Here is a 17294-nt window from a genome sequence, read left to right as displayed (position 1 = left end):
CTCTATTCTTTCTGTTCTAAATTGTCGGGTACCGGTCTATGCCGCTGCTGAATTGCCGCTTTTCATGTTTCACTGTTGGCACTGTTCCCATCGATTTGGGCAATCACTGTAATGCCACAACCACCATGGCTGTGGCATTACAGTGAGTGGCAGGCAATCCCTGCATGATTGGTGCTCAAAATAGCGCCAGACATGCAGGACACGCTTTTGGTGCACGAACAGTTATCGAACATAACCTCGAACAGCCGAATTTTTTGCAAATCGTTCGGGTTCGTCGAACAACTCGAACACTGCCCAAAACAGCTCGAATTTGAGATTGGCGAACAGTTCTAGTCGAACACCGCTCATAGCTAGTCAGCGGGGTCCCTTCTCTTCTGTAGAGTGTAAGCTGTTATGGTCAGTAGGGTACTTTCTCTCTTGTAGAGTATAAGTTCTAACGATCAGCGGGGTCATCTTTCTCATCTTTAAAGTGTAAGCGCTTATGATGAGAGAGGTTTTCTCTTCTCTCCCTTACGTGTATTTTACAAGCAACTGCAAGCTTCCCAGTAATGAAATTCTAATTTGGAGGGGAAATTTGTCTAGGTTGGCAAATTCGAATTTCAAAAGATTCGTTCATCTCTACTAAGAAGGGGAGTATGGATTATTGAAGCCGTAGAAACAACATTCCGCTGCACATGCTGATCTCAAGATTACAAACAATAGATCGACAATAATTTGTATAACTTCAGGAAATCGGACAGGGTATGCTCGAACAATGACATTCTTAACAACTGATGTTTACATGTAGTCATACATTCTCGGAAACCTGTACCTGGAATGTAACATGTAGCTCGTGTTATATAATTTTATGTTACCAGAATGTTCTTGTATGTTGATTACAAAAAAAGTCAAACAGGAAGTCTTCCCACTTCTCGCTTTATTTATACACCTTGTACATCTGCTTAATTTACATTACCTGAGGCTCTCCGCTCTAACATACAAACCTCTGAGAAGCATCCACTATCGAATTCAGGTAATTGAATGAACATATGACTCTTAAAATGCTTTTATTGGATATTTTAAATTGTAACGTTTATGAATTTGCAGCTGTGTAGGATATATCAGTACATTTTTCAGAATTTTTTTTTTAAAATGTGAACTTTTTTACCATATGTTTCTAAAACAAGATGGTATTAAATTTTATAACTAGATTTCTTATATTTGTGGACAGCGAACCAAGTGGTGGGGCATGGTATTACAGTACAATACTCTAACCCTACCGGAATTGCAAATTTAATATAATACTTTGCATGACAACAACAAAATAAATTGACCAAAATTATACAAGTGTCTGCTACACTTGTTGGCTGATTGCTACAATTTGTAAGATTTCGGGGACTGAAGTTATAGGAATGGATGTGCTCAGACAATTGTAATTATATAAATAAATATGGCACCCTATTAGAGCTGAGATCCCCAAGTCTTGGCATGGAGACAGAATCGGAAAAGCTGTTAGATGAACAGGTTTTACTTATTCTAGTACTGTGCTAAATGAGATGTTTCCACTAACACCTGTAGCTATCATTAACTGCAAAATAATCACAGGCTTGGCAACAAATTATAGACTACATTATAAGTTACTACATACCTTTCCTTAACCCCACAGAGAATATGAGCTTTAATAAGCTCAGGAGTGGCCATTACCCAACATTTATGACCAGGCACATTTTCATATTTTATCAAACATGCACTTTTACTGGCTCTGATTTTTTTATATATATATATTTTTGAAAAATGTAAAGAAAAATAGCAAATACGTGATTGTTTTTCACATGTTTTTATTTTTTATTATGACTACAAAGTCCCGCACAAACACTTTATATTGTGTTCTCTTTCCATAGAATTAATTTTTTTATTTATATATTTTTTTTTACAGGGACCAGACTAGAAAAAGCAATTAAGATAGTCAGTATCACATTTCTTTAACTTATTATTTTTTTTCTATTTATTTTTGCTTTTTAATTTTTTTTTAATTTAGTCAACACACTAAGGTCTTAAAAAAACTTTTGCGAAGGGGGCCATTTAAACAAAATAACACTATTTTTAGTGCTGATTTCCTCTGTAACTGTGGATGTTTTATTAACCTCAGTTACAGAGAAAATTCACCTTCCTGGTTTCACATGTTTTTATTTTTTATTATGACTACAAAGTCATGCACAAACATTTTATATTGCGTTCCCTTTCCATAAAAATTTATTTGTATATTTTTTACAAGGACCAGGCTAGAAAAAGCGATTAAGAATGTCAGTATCACATTTTTTTTTTAACTTATATATTTTTTTCTATTTATTTTTGTTTTTTAATTTTAATTTTTTTTTCATTTATTCAAACACTAAGGTCTTAAAAAACTTTTGTGGAGGGGGCATTTGAACAAAATAACACTATTTTTATTACTTATTTCCTCTGTAACTTTGGATATTTTATTAACCCCAGTTACAGAGGAAATTCACCTTTATAGCTTCAGACCAGATCTGGCTGGATCTTCTAGGATGCGCAGCTCATGCTTCTTCTCTATTCCTAGTATTCAGATGATAACTGAGGCTGGAGGAGGAGGCATGGTTAGTGCTTCATATCTGCATAGACAAGCAACATGCATAGAAGAATGTTTACCTTCTCCATTGCAGTATTGTGTATACAGCAATGGAGAAGGTAAACATAGTAATAAACCATGTTTATCTCCTCTGTGGGGAGTTGGCTGTGTTTAATCCACTATCTCATACAAGCTGATGTTTTGGAACATCTGTGAGGACTGTCCAAACAATTATAGACTTTGGGTAGTCCAGAAATAGTTAAGGATGCAGTATCAAGCTGTAAATCATATTTTCCATCATTGTTACCGTATGAGGTCTTGGTTTTTGAGGAACAAGCTAAAATGTGTGTCTACTATTTAGGTATTGATCACTTATCCTTAGAATCAATAATCAATATCTGATCGGTGGGGTCGAACACCTTGCATCTCGACAGATCAGCAATTTGCAGGTTTGTTTTATGGCTTTAGAGGTGCAACAGAAATAAATAAAATGTTAGATTTATCGTATGAGTAGGTATGTTTTATCTTCTGATTACTTCTGTAAAATAAAACAATTTTTTTTACCAAAATACTTCATTTTTATGTGCAGTTTTTGAAGACTCATAACATTTTTAATTCTCTGTTGAAAAAGCTGTGTAAGTGCTTTTGTTTCACAGGATGAGATGTGTATTTTTATTTGAAATTTGTGAGGAAGTTTCTTATGTGTCAATCCATATTGTGACAAATATTAGTTATTGTTTTTGCCAAAATAGAAAAAAAATTGTAAGCAGGGAAACCTTTTTACATGCACTTTTATGCTAGTTTTACAAAACCTTCCTTGAATTTTTTTTCAGTCCAAGTAGGCAATTTGAACATGGCGTCTTCTGATTGCTACTAGTGATGAGCGGACCTGTGGAAGTTTGGGTTCTGGTACCTCACCCGAACGTTAGTCCAAAGTTTGGTTTGAGTACCAGACTGTACTCGAACTTGAACCAGAACCCGAACCCCATTGAAAAAAATAGGGACTCAAACTTTGGAGTTGGAAAATTCTCTGTCTCGCTCTCCCCAGAACTCTGAATATTAAAACAGAATTCTGGGAGAAGTGTCCTGTATGAACCCCGAACTTTTGAGTTCCGGTTCGCTCATCTCTAGTTGCTACACTTTTACATTTCTATGTATTTTCAGATAACAAAAGAGTAGGACCAAGTAAACTCATGTACATGGCAGACCTTGAGGACTTTATTAGGCCTCAACTGACATGTTAACCCATTGGCATGCGACATGAGTACAGGGAGGTTATAGGGTGACAGAGATAACCCATTCCCTATGTCTAACCGCTTAGATGCTTTGACAGCTTTAACTGCAGCATCTGAGGAATTTGATCGTCAGAATTATGGTCAGTTTGTCCTATCTATCTATCTTCCATTTTTCTAGCTTAAGTCTCATTTTACATTCAAAAGTGGAGTCTTTTTTGCTCATACAACTAAATCTAATGTTGAGTTTCTCGGTCTTACAGAGAGATGGAGCAGCGTCTTGCTAAGCTTCTGATGCTGATACTATTACAGGTGTGTGTAGTATATAAAAAAAAAAATCTGCATCTTGAATGGGCAACTGTGTAGATCGTGAACCATTGTAACAAATTGTGTAATGTGTTCATAGGCGGAGATTTCTTCCATGTTTTCCATCCCCGACAATGAAAATGAAAACAGCGCTGTGATTTCCAACTCCGAAGACAGTGATGAAGAACTACCTGTTCTCTCACATCCAGTGAGTATTTCTTGAAGCTACACTAAATAGGAAAAAAAATATAATATTAAATGGAAGTTCTCACTGTTTAACAGAGTAAAGGATTTCCATTGGTTTCATTGGTGACTTAATAGGTATATATTTTTTGTCTTTTGTGCCTCACTTCCTATTGGAGCAGTGGGGCACGGCTTCTGTCTGTTTCAGCTAGTTGTTTTACTGCCAAACATAAGTTTGCTTTCACAACCAGAAAAAGGATAGAAATGGATGAAACCATACATAACTCTTTTATATATCAGATTTAGGCTATGTGCCCACGATGCAGAAATGCTCAGGATTTTTTCCTGAGCGTTTCTGCATCTCTCTGGCAGAAAAAAACGCATGCGGATTGTACATGCGGATTGTACATGCGGATTGTACATGCGTTTTTCCTGCCAGGGACAAGCAGAAGTGAAGCGTTCTTCACTTGCATTTCCGCATACGGGTTGACAAGCGCTTTCCAATAGATTTTAGCATCACTTGGAAAGTGCTTGTCAATTTGATCACACTATATAAATCCATGCAAACGGCATGGATTTATATAGTGTGACCCGAGAGAATATAAAAAAATAAATATATACTTACCCTCTGATGGCCCCCGCAGTCTTGCTTCACTGTCCCAGCTGCCGGCAGCGATACATTGAAGGACCTGCCGATGTCAGCGTCATGTGACCTGTCACATGACTATGACGTCAGCGCAGGTCCTTCAGTCCATCGCGAACTGCCGGCAAGTAAGGAGGAGTGCAGCGGGGGCCGCCAGAAGGTAAGTATATATTTATTTTTTATTTTATTCTTTTTTTTTTTACAGTTTCTATGGTACCCGGGTCCGGAGGAGAGTCTCCTCTCCTCTAGACCTGGGTACCATCCGCATATTAGAACGCATGGAATGCGCATCTACATATACAGTGATGCGTAATCCATGCGATCTAATGCAAGTCAGTGGCGGCGACAATGCAGCACTTCCGCAAAATAATTGGTAGTGTGGCGTTTTATTCCGCAATGATAATCCGCAGCGGAAATCGCCACAGCATGTGCACAGCACATGGGGATTATCATTGGGGAACATGGCAGGCCTTCTACAATGCATTTTTTAAGCGTTTCTGCAGCGTTTTTGCCGCTTGAAAAATGCATCGTGGACACATAGCCTTAAAGGGGTTATCCAGGACTTTTATCACTTTTGCATATGGGGTTAGAGCTAACAGACAGGCAGTTACTACTTACCTGTCTCTTCTGCCTGACACCAATCTCTGCCGATTCAGAGTGGTCATCATTATGGGGCCTGTAGAGTGCTTTTATTACCCTCCCACCTAATTTGTCCAATGTCGGTGGTCATGCATGCTCAACAGCTCAGTCATTCTTGTTTTTGTGCTGAAAAAATAAGTGCCTTAAAAATGTCTTCTTCTCAACAGCACTAAGGTGGACATTATGTAAACCAATGAAAATAATGGCAGGGATAACCATTACAACATATACCGTACCTGCAATATCTACACAGCAACTTTCTTAATTATTATTATTAGTAATAGTAGTGTGCTCCTTAAATAATGTTATGTTTTGCCTTATCTAGTAGAGAAATGTAAATTTTGATATTGGATAAATGAAGATAGGAGGTTCAGAATTGGAGCTGGGGCAATCCTCTGAGAATTAGGAGATCTCCTTGGAGAACTCCTTTTATATCATTGACCCCATCAGCTATTAATGAGCTGAACAAAGAAGGTAAAAAAAAACAGACCATCCAATGTCTTAGTAAAAAAGATATTTATAGAAGACAAGGAGGACCCTAAAAAGGGTTTTATCCACCTTATGAAGTGATGGCGCATCTTTACAATATGCAAGTTCTGTCCTCTAGAATCCCCATGATCCAGAGAATAAAAGGTTCCTCTTTTATTAGAGCTGGCTCTAATTTAGCACTGTGTTCCCTTGCTGGTTATCCTTCCAAAGAGGTGTCTCCTTGTCCCCCGTCTCCTGACTGTATAAGGAAAGGCAGTGCAGCTCTATTCACTTAAAGGAGTTGTTTGGCCATGGGGTATAAGGCTTCAGTTACTCTGTGTCAAGACTCTGTGAGGATTCTCTGATACCGGGTCGGTGCATGACCGTAAGTATGTGATTTGCATACTTGTGGTCATGTGCCGACTAAACATGCACAGCCTCCCTCAATGCAAGTGTATTGAGCGAGGAAGGACGCGTCTAGATGGAATGTGACTGGAAGTATGCAAATCGCATTCTTGGGGGGTCACATGACCATCCGCTCCTACCCAATGTATTTAGATACTGTATGAAATAGTGAACCTGCGCTTAGGAGGATTTAGATACTGGGTGAGGGAAATATATTGAACCTTTTGCCCTGGGTGAAGGAAAATCTAGCTACTGTTCTGACTTTACATTACGCGAATTCTAAATATCACTTTTCTATAGGCTCTTGTATACCTGGCAATAGTTTTATGTCTTACACATGCCCTTGTGTTACAGATTAAAGGTTATCTGCCTCCTTCCTCTGATAATGGCAACGTAAGACGCAAAAAATCTTTACAAAAACGATCAGCAGGGAGAGCAGTCAATATCCCAGCCGAGGCTGTTGCAAGTATGGTGAGTATAGCATCAGTAAAAGAAAAGTGGTAAATACTATGTCTTACTTATTTTCATAGAGTCCGAGAGAAATACCTCTGTGGGTCATCCCCATCAGTAAAGCTTTTTGCTATGGCATAATCCTGTGGTATTAGTCTTCCCCAGAAATACCCCCAATATTCTGCAGTCACGTGGTTTCCTGCCTAAATTGTGTAGACACAAAAAGGTGGTAAATTTTTAATGAAGAGTATTGACAATGTTTATACACTAATGATAAGGGAATCTGCTGAAATTTGACAGATCTGCTTGAATTTTGCAAAGTAAATTTTGACTTACATCAAATTAATTTGTTGCGAATCACATGTGCCCTATAATATCCAGAAAAAAATATACCCGGTTATCTTCTAACCAGCGACCCAGCCCCTCTCCTGTTTTGACCACACTTCAGGTGTCTTTTCCTGTTGCATCCCGGCATCTTTTGGTCCCTCTATGCTGACTAGGCCTCAAAACATCATGATGTGCATTGTACTAATGTCATATCACGTGAGACCTAATCAAAGTAGAGGGCTGAAAATTTCTCATGTGACGTCATATCCAGACTTCACACAATGTCAAGACATCAGGGCAATGTCATGGCGTTTTGAGACCTTGTCAGCACAAGGGTGGCTAAAGATGCCAGAACGCAGAAGGATATGATGGCTTGACCATACTGGAGCAGATAGGGAGTTGTGTGCTTAGACAGGTGAAGCCCTAGACGAGATGAGTTAATTGAAAAAAAAAATAAAACATTTGCCTAAATTTCACCAAAAATCGGATCCACCTGAATCTATGAATTTTGAAAATTGCAAATGAATTTGATTTGTTTAGACTTGATTAATTAACCCCTAGAATGAATTGTTTAATTTAAGTCATAAAGCAAAAAAAATGACTCTGTGTATTATCAATCTCCCAGGCTAATAAACCAATTTCAGTTTTGTCATGCAAACTCCCGGCTATACAGAATGAGATACTTGATGTGCACAACAATTATAGAAGCCAGGCTGTCCCAAGTGCCAGTAATATGTTGAAGATGGTAAGTCAACAGCAGGTGAAATTAGATGGTTTATAAGTGTCTCTTTGAATAAAGGATTCTGTATCAATCAGGATCCAACAGCAAAATTCATGATTAATGGCGACCCCTAGTGGTAAGTCCTCCTAGTGGTAAGTCCAATGAACTGTGACAACTTGTTGACATCAGTCTTGTGTAAAACAAATATACTAAGTGCCAGAACTGCAAGAAAACGTAATTTTAAGTAAGTGCAAGTGGAAGTTACATTAACTCATAAAGTAATTATTAATATTCACTACGTTTTTAAACTTTTATTGACAGATACATCAAGTGTATACAATGACTCAATATTTACAGTTTTGACCCTTATTGTTACAGACTTCTGCCCTTCACACTGGCAGCTGGATATCAGCTCATGGGCCAAACCTGACTGATGACAGCTCATTCTTGTCTAATCAATGCTCAAAATCTATCACAATTGCTGTACTTTTGTTTGTGTACCCGCATTTTAAAGATTTGTTGTGGGCCACTGGGGAGGCGCCAGATGTTGCAGAAGGGACAGCTGGAGTATATAGTTTCACTGGAAGCAGATAATGATGTCACAGTAGCTGAAGTGGGTCGCTGGACCCCTCAACACTTCCCTCGTGCCCACAACAATTGGAAGTAAGTTCCACATCAAAATGAGGTTGTCGTAGCCGGGTTGGAACTCTTCCAGTAGTAGGAAGTCATGGAGTTCTCCCAGGACTCTGCTCTCTCCTTGTAGAGGTTTAGTAGGTGGCTTGGAATAAGATTCTCCCTTTTCAGCAGAGGCACTGATGGCACTCTGTTGGGCAAACCATTAGTAGAAAGTAGCAGTTCTACCTCTTCCCTGATGTCATCTTGAGGTGGTTCTTCTCCAACAGGCAGCCACGACAATGCATCGGCATTGACATTTGATTTGCCACTGCGGTATTTGACTGTGAATTTGTAGTTCGCTAGGCACAAAGCCCACCATTGTTCCATGGCTCTTAGCCATGCAGTATGCAATTGCTCTAGTGGATTATTGTCTGTGTAGACAGTAAAGGGCATGGCAGCCAGGTAGTCCTTGAATTTTTCTGTAACGGCCCAGACAAGTGCAAGCAATTTAAGCTTGAACAAACTGTTGTTGCTGTCATTCTTCTCAGTTCCTCTGAGGCTGCGGCTGGTGTAAGCAATCACACGCTCTTTATTGTCCTGGACCTGGGAAAAAACAACACCTAGCCCTTAGAGGCTAGCATCTGTATACAAAAGGAATGACTGAGTGTAATCAGGATAGGCCAGGATAGGTGGTTGGATAAGAACGGCTTTCAGTATTTGGAGTGCTTGTTCATGACGATTTGTCCAGTCTACTGGAAACCTTCGGTTGTAGTTTTCCTTGGGACATCCCCACAGCAAGTCAGTCAGTGGTTCAAACACTTGAGCAAAATGTGGAATAAAGTGGCGATAGTAGCTTTAAAGTTTGGAACTGCAGCAATTTTGTCAAGGTCAGGTTATGCCCCTTCTGTACTTACCACATGTCCAATGTAGTTGACTTGTGGTTTTAGCAAGTGGCATTTGAAGGGCTTGAGTCTGAGGCCATGTTGGCTCAATACCTTGAAGACTTCAGACAGATGATGAATGTGGTCTTAATATATCCTGGAATAGATAATGACATCATCAAAGTAAAGGAGGACACTCTGGAAATTTTCGTGGCCAAGACATCTCTCCATTAGCTGTTGGAACGTAGCAGGGGGATTGCAAAGCCCGAAAGGCATAAAATTAAATTCAAACGCCCCATTGATGTGGTAAAGGCAGTCTTTTCTCTGTCTGGTCCACTGATCAGAAGATATAGCTGTAGGGAGAGAGGCATGCAAGGCAGGCAACACTTCCGGAAAACAATTTCTAAGAACATTCATGCCTAGAACCATGACAGCAAAATCCCTCATACTCTACATCAGTTACAATGACACCCTGTCTTTGGAGCTTAATGTCCCCAATCCGGGAACCTGGTGAGGTATAGGTTGACCATTGCTAGCTATAATGTTCATCCAGACATCTGGAGGGTTTAAGTCACTAATGTCCCAATGTTCAAGATATGCCCGATTCTGCAAAGTACTTACCTGTGAGCCGGTGTCGACGAGAGCTTCCAGAGGGACACCATTTACCAGGACAGTTATGTGAGGGCATGGCGAGACTAAGCGAGGCACTCGGCATGGTGGGAGGAAGGAGGATCAGGGTGAGGAATTTGCAGTCCAGACTCACGGCTACTGAGACTTGACCGTGTGGAATACAGGGTAGTGGTGGTGGCAAAGTGACTGGAAGCATTATCCGCTATCCAACCACAAACCTTTTGACACTGCTCTGGGTTCAATAGTGGTGTGCTGCGGTCCCCTCGGAATTTGGACAGGAAGGTCGTGCAAGATGTGGGTGTTTGTTGTGGCACAATTTCAGCTTGCCCACGGCCTCGGCCTCTGCATGCACTATCACTATCACATCCAGTTCCCCGTCTCTTGCCACGCGCCTTGCCCATTTTAAATGGAGGACAATATCTTCCACACTCACTACAAATGGCTGAATTTTGAGTGAAGTTATATGTAATCCGTGTGACGGAGAAACCACAGTTTTAAACACCTGGCCTGTAGGTAACTATTTTTAACAGCAAACCGGTGTCAAAAACTTTGCTGACACACTGAAAAAAAATTATAATGGAGGACAAAAATGGCAGTATTTTCAGCGCAATTATATGATCCGTGTGACGGAGAAAACACAGTTTTAAATAGCTGGAATTTTAGCGCTGTAATATGGAAAGGACCTGGCTGTAATCTGCAGTGCTAACAAGCAAATGGCACAGAAAAACCATGTTCTCTGGATTGATTTTTAAGCAAATAATGAGGATTAAGATACAAAAAAAATTATTCCTGGCCCCTGAGACCTGGGCCTTTGTCTAGAAATGTCTAACAGCAGCAGAAGGCAGAACTGGAATGGAGCCTCTTGTGCTATATGCGCTGCAGTCTGCTATATACACTGCCTGCCTGCCTATATACACTGCTTACCTGATATCTCTGCAGATGGATTAGTCCTCAGAAGGACTGTTTGTTGAGATGGATATGTGTAATGTTCTTGCTTTCTCCCTACTCTACCTAATACACAACCAAATCTCTCACTAGCTCAGCAGCACATCTCCCTACACTGCCTGTTTGCGGAGGAGACTGACGAGCACAGCGGCGCCAGGTCCGAGACAGCCAATCACTGTAATAGAATCATAGAATCATAGAATGGTAGAGTTGGAGGGGACCTCTTGGGTCATCTGGTCCAACCCCCTGCTCAAAGCAGGATTCACTAAATCAACTCAGACAGATATCTGTCCAGCCTCTGTTTAAAGACAACCATTGAAGGGGAACTCACCACCTCTCGTGGCAGCCTTTTCCACTCATTGATCACCCTAACTGTCAAAAAGTTTTTTCTAATATCTAATCTGTGTCTCCTCCCATTCAGTTTCATCCCATTGCTTCTAGTCTTTCCTTGTGCAAATGAGAATAAAGATGATCCTTCTACAATGTGACAGCCCTTGACATATTTGTAGACAGCTATTAAGGCTCCTCTCAGTCTTCTTTTTTGCAAGCTAAACATTCCCAAATCCTGTAACAGTTCCTCATAGGACATGGTTTGCAGACCAGTCACCATTCTGGTCGCTCTTCTCTGAACTGGCTCCAGTTTGTCGATGTCTTTTTTAAAATGTGGTGCCCAAAACTGGACGCAGTATTCCAGATGAGGTCTGACCAAAGAGGAGTAAAGTCCGATAATGACTTCACGTGATCTAGACTGTATGCTTCTGTTAATATATCCCAGAATTGTATTTGCCTTTTTTGCTTCTGTATCACACTATTGACTCATGTTCAGTCTATGATCTATTAGTATATCTAAGTCTTTTTCACATGTACTGTTGCTTAGCTCTATTACTCCCATTTTGTATATACTTTTTTCATTTTTATTGCCCAGATGTAGTACTTTGCATTTTTCCCTGTTAAAAAACATTCTGTTAGTTACTGACCACTGCTCCAGTTTATCTAGGTCTTATTGAATCCTCTCTCTGTCTTCTCTGGTATTAGCTATCCCTCCTAGCTTTGTGTCATCAGCAAATTTAATCAGTTAACCCTCAATTCCTTCATCTAAATCATTGATAAAGATGTTGAACAATACAAGTCCCAGGACAGAGCCCTGTGGTACCCCACTTGAGACATTCATCCAACTGGATGTGAAGCCATTTACGACCACTCTTTGAGTCCGATCACTAAGCCAGTTATGAATCCACCTAACAGTTGCCTTGTCCATTCCATACTTGGTCATTTTTTCAATAAGGATGGTGTGAGATACTTTGTCAAATGCTTTGCTGAAGTCAAGATATACTATATCTACAGCATTTCCCTGATCCACCCAGTCAATGATTCTGTCATAGAAGGAAATCAAGTTAGTCTGACATGACTTGTTAGTTACAAATCCATGCTGACTCTGGTTAATCACTTCATTCTTATCCAGGTACTTACATACATGCTGTTTAATAATTTGTTCAAAGATCTTTCCTGGTATAGAAGTCAGACTCACCGGCCTATAGTTCCCTGGGTCCACCTTCTTCCCCTTTTTGAAGATAGGAACAACATTTGCTCTTCCCCAGTCTTCTGGGATTTCTCCTGCTCTACAAGAATTTTCAAAGATTATGGAGAGTGGTTCTAAAATTTCTTCTATGATCTCCTTCACTACTCTGGGGTGTAATTCATCTGGACCTGGAGACTTGAACTCATTTATGTTAGCTAAATATTCCCTCACAATCTCTCTGTTTACAGATAACTTGGATTCTTCTATTCCTTTAATAGGACAGTGAAGATCAGTTGATGTTACATTTTCTTTCAGAGAGAAAACAGACGCAAAATAGGAATTAAAAAGTTTGGGCTTCTCAACATCCTTTCTTACCATTTCACCATTTTCATCCTGTAAAAATCCTATAGCATCTTTGACTTTTCTTTTACTTTTGACATACCCCCAAAATCCTTTTTTATTGCTTTTGACATCCCTTGCAAGCCTTAATTCATTGTCCGCTTTAGCTAACCTGATACGTGCCCTGCAGGATCTGCAAACTGCATTATAATCTTTTTTAGATATGCCTCCCTCTTTCCATTTGATAAACATTTCTTTCTTTTTAGCATGTTTTTAAGTTCTGTGTTCATCCATCCTGGTTTCCTTAAATGCTTCCCATTCTTCCTACATTTTGGGATTGTTAACGATTGTGCTTTGAGAATCTCATTTTTAAAAATTTCCCATCCTTCCTGGACATTTTTGTCCTTAAGGACATCCATCCATTGGATCCCTCCTATTCTCTTTCTGAGTCGCTTAATATCTGCCTTTCTGAAATCTAACCTTGAAGTTTGAGTCTTCACATGTCTTCCTCCTCTAGATATCCAAAATTCTATAATAGCATGATCGCTGCCTCCTAGGGCTCCAGCCACTTTTACCTCCTCCACCATTTCCTCCCTGTTTATAAGGATGAGATCCAAAGTAGCAGATCCCCTTGTTTTCTCCCCTACCTTTTGGAAGATAAAGTTGTCAGCAAGAAAGGATAAGAATTTGCTTGACCTGTTAGTTTTACTTGAGAGAGATTCCCAACAAATGTCTGGATAGTTGAAATCTCCCATGACCACTACGTCATATTTTTTAGAGATCTTGTTCATTTGATACATAAAGAGTTCATCAATATCTTCAGCTTGCCCAGGTGGCCTGTAGTAAATGCCTACAATGGTGTCCTTTCCATTGTTCTCTCCTTGTATTCTTACCCAGTTTCCACAGAACTCCCAGTCTCTGAAGCTTCAATCTCTGTTCAGATATTCGCTTTTCTAACATACAATGCGACACCTCCTCCTCATTTATCAAGTCTGTTTCTTGCAAATAAGTTGTATCCTTTTAGCCTTGTATTCCAATCATGTGTATCGTCCCACCAAGTTTTAGTGATTCCAATGACCTCATATTCCTTTTCCTGCGTTAGTAGTTCCAATTCTCCTTGTTTGTTGCCCATGCTTAGTGCATTTGTATAAAAACATTTTAGTTTGTGATTGGTTTCTCCTCCTCCCATATTTTTATTATTAATTTTTTTTTGTCTTTGTTCTTCCTTTCCACTTCCAGTAGCAGAGATCTCAATAGTATTTGTCAGCTGTATATCTTTTTCTGGCCTTTTGCTTCCCTTCCCACATTGTTCTAGTTTAAAGCTCTCCTGATGAGTGTAGCAAAGCGACTTCCAAATACATGTTTTCCAGTCTTCGCAAGGTGCACCCCATCTCTAGCAAGTAGTCCATCATATAGGTAATTCATTCCGTAATCCAGAAATCCAAATCCTTGTTGACGGCACCATCGACGTAGCCAGTTGTTCACCTGTAGAATCTTATTCCACCTCATTGTTCCATGGCCATCCACTGGGAGGATGGATGAGAAGACCACCTGTGCTCCCAATTCTTTCACTTTCTTGCCTAAATCTTCAAAGTCACTGCAGATGGTTTCCAGGTCCTTTCTTGCGGTGTCATTTGTCCCCACATGTATTAGCAGGAATGGGTAGTGATCTGTAGGTCTGAAGAGTCTTGATATCCTGTCAGGCACATCATTAATTTTTGCTCCTGGAAGACAGCACATTTCTCTTGAGGTTATGTCTGGTCTGCAGATAGCGGCCTCTGTTCCTTTCAACAGGAAATCCCCCATGACCACCACTCTCCAACACGGCTGCAGCATTACAGTGAGTGGCAGGCAATCGCTGCATGTTGATTGGCTCTCTAAAGAGCGGCAAACATGCAGGGAGGGGACCCGAGCATCCGCCCGAGCATCTCGCAAGTACTCGGCGAGCTCCAAGCATCTCGAGTACTGAGATGCTCGGGTGAGTACAGAGTACTTGCGAGTATGCTCGCTCATCACTAAAAATGCACTGTAAGTATATTTTATTTAGCAACTGTTATGATCTGCTACAGAGACTAAGGAAAAGACAGGAGATCTTTCCCTACAATAGAACTAAACTAGATCCCTACGATGTAACGGGGAACCTGATCCTGCGATCAGACCCGCTAAAGTCCTCGGCTAGTCTGTACGAAGACCTATAGATGTGAGGGAGGGATCCCTACAAGAACTAGGGACTGGGATAAGTTGGACACCTCCTAGCAAAAATCGTAGCAGTCAAAGACAAACACACAACAAAAAGCATAGAGGTCAGAAGACCTAGCAAAACTAACAGAGAACGGCAACAAAGCACCAAGCTAGCTCAACAGTAGTAAATACAATGAAGTCCAGCAATGCCAGGAGGGCGGAGCCGGATTAAATAGGCAAAACTGGTCATGTGACCAGCAAACTAAAAAAAACCTAACAGGAGAGTTGTAACAGTACCCCCTCTTCTAAGAGGATCCTCCGGATCCCCTAGGCCCAGGCTTACCAGGAAACCTCCTGTGAAACGCTCGGACAAGTCTGGAAGCAGAAACATCATCCGCCCTAACCCATGAGTTATCCTCAGGTCCGAAACCCTTCCAAGCGACGAGATACTGCAAACTCCCTCTATACCGTCTAGAATTTAGGATGCGGGAAATTTCATATTCCCCGTCCTCCACCACCGGAGGAACAGTGGCAGAGGCGTCACCATCCGACACATCAGCTTTTTTCAACAGAGAAACATGAAACACCGGATTAATCCTCCAGGACGTAGGAACCTCCAGCCTAACAGCAGATTGGTTAACTATCTGAAGCACCTTAAAGGGCCCTACGAACTTGGGACCCAAATTTTTAGAAGGAATCCTCAATCGCAGATTCTTAGAGGACAACCAAACCAAGTCACCAACAGCAAACAAAACCTCTTGCCGTTTCCTATCAAAGTACCTCTTAGATTTTTTGTTAGCCTCCTGAAGATTACCACGCACATCCGTCCAAACTCTCTCCAAATCACCGGAAAAACTCTCCTCCTCAGGCACAGCCGAAACAAATTTGGAGAATGACCCAAAAGACGGATGTCTCCTAGAACAACAAAAAAAAGGCGAACACCCAGCAGAAGAGGATGTATGGTTGTTAAGAGCAAATTCAGCAAGTGGCAGAAACTCAGACCACCCCTCTTGATTGTCTGCCACAAAACAACGCAAGAACTGCTCAACATCCTGGTTCTTCCTTTCTGTCTGGCCATTAGACTCAGGATGATATCCGGATGAAAACGACAAATGGACTCCCAACCTGTCACAAAATGCACGCCAAAAACGAGCCACGAACTGAGGTCCCCTATCAGAAACAATGTCAGTAGGAACACCATGTAGTCTGACAATTTCCTTGACAAAGGCCTTAGCAAGTGTCTTAGCGCAAGGCAGTTTGATGAAGGGAACCAAGTGACACATCTTGCTAAAACGGTCCACGACCACCCAGATGACCGTGAAACCTTCAGAGGGAGGAAGGTCAGTAATAAAGTCCATAGCCAGATGTGTCCAAGGTGCACTAGGAACCTCCAGAAGGCAAAGCAACCCCGCAGCAGGAGCATGCGAAGACTTGGATCTTGCACACACAGTACATTGGCGCACCCACTTAATGACTTCCTTCTGCCATCCAGGCCACCAAAAACTGTGACCCACAAGTCTCTTGGTCTCAGAAATTCCTGGATGACCTGCCAACCGAGACTCATGACTAGAGATGAGCGTTGTTCTACTCGAACTGTTCGCCAATCTCAAATTCGAGCTGTTTTGGGCGGTGTTCGAGCCGTTCGGCGAACACGAACAATTTGAGAAAAATTCGGCTGTTCGAGGTTATGTTCGATAACTGTTCGTGCACCAAAATCATAACTGGATTTTTTCTCAGTAATGATGAAAATTAATGTTAATACGCAGTTTGAGTGTACAGCGGGGTGGGGGGAGGGGCAGGGGATGGATCTCTGCAGGAACAATGAAGATCTCCATTTTTTTTTCTCTTTCCCGCATTTGCAGTGGGGAGGTGCAATCTGTCAGCCTATCAGCAGCGCACACACGGAGCGAAGTGCTTTTTTTCACACAAGCAAGGGCATGTGTCATTGGCAGTGTATGTCACATGTCCTTGCCCTATAAGACCAAGCCATTTTCCCCGTCGCCACCATTTTCTCACTGCTGCAGCTGCGTGTTAGACGGCACCGCTGTTGCTGTGTGCGCTATACCTTGTTAATTTCAAGCCAATTTTCGCACAAATATACAGATAGCTTGGGAGTAGGGAATAGTTGTGATTGCAGTCCTTTTAAGGACTAGGTTACAGCATTTCCTACGACTTTTATCAGGGAGGTCTGTGCTCTTAAATAGATAGGTTGAGGGAGTAAAGACTAATTGTAATTGGGGT

The 17294-nt window shown here is 41.0% G+C and overlaps 1 protein-coding gene across 2 annotated transcripts in view; it reads left to right on the top strand.

Annotated features, from left to right (window-relative positions):
• Positions 1 to 866: 866 nt before the first annotated feature.
• LOC141258851 (cysteine-rich venom protein-like) overlaps positions 867 to 17294 on the top strand; it is a 62304-nt gene continuing 45876 nt past the window's right edge. The window contains exons 1-6 of one of the 2 annotated variants that reach the window (XM_073674032.1): positions 867 to 1012; positions 2931 to 3018; positions 4065 to 4113; positions 4208 to 4315; positions 6800 to 6916; positions 7848 to 7967. In XM_073674032.1, coding sequence (XP_073530133.1) covers positions 4069 to 4113; positions 4208 to 4315; positions 6800 to 6916; positions 7848 to 7967 — 390 coding nt within the window. In that variant the 5' untranslated portion in view covers positions 867 to 1012; positions 2931 to 3018; positions 4065 to 4068. The remainder of the gene's footprint in view (positions 1013 to 2930; positions 3019 to 4064; positions 4114 to 4207; positions 4316 to 6799; positions 6917 to 7847; positions 7968 to 17294) is intronic. The other variant, XM_073674033.1, reaches the window with a different exon arrangement.

Source organism: Phyllobates terribilis, unplaced genomic scaffold, assembly GCF_046119375.1.
Source record: "Phyllobates terribilis strain yellow unplaced genomic scaffold, ASM4611937v1 Scaffold_3__8_contigs__length_932513732, whole genome shotgun sequence".
Taxonomy (NCBI): domain Eukaryota; kingdom Metazoa; phylum Chordata; class Amphibia; order Anura; family Dendrobatidae; genus Phyllobates; species Phyllobates terribilis.
Note: the sequence above shows the minus strand (reverse complement) of the source record. Positions and strands in the feature narration are given on the sequence as shown.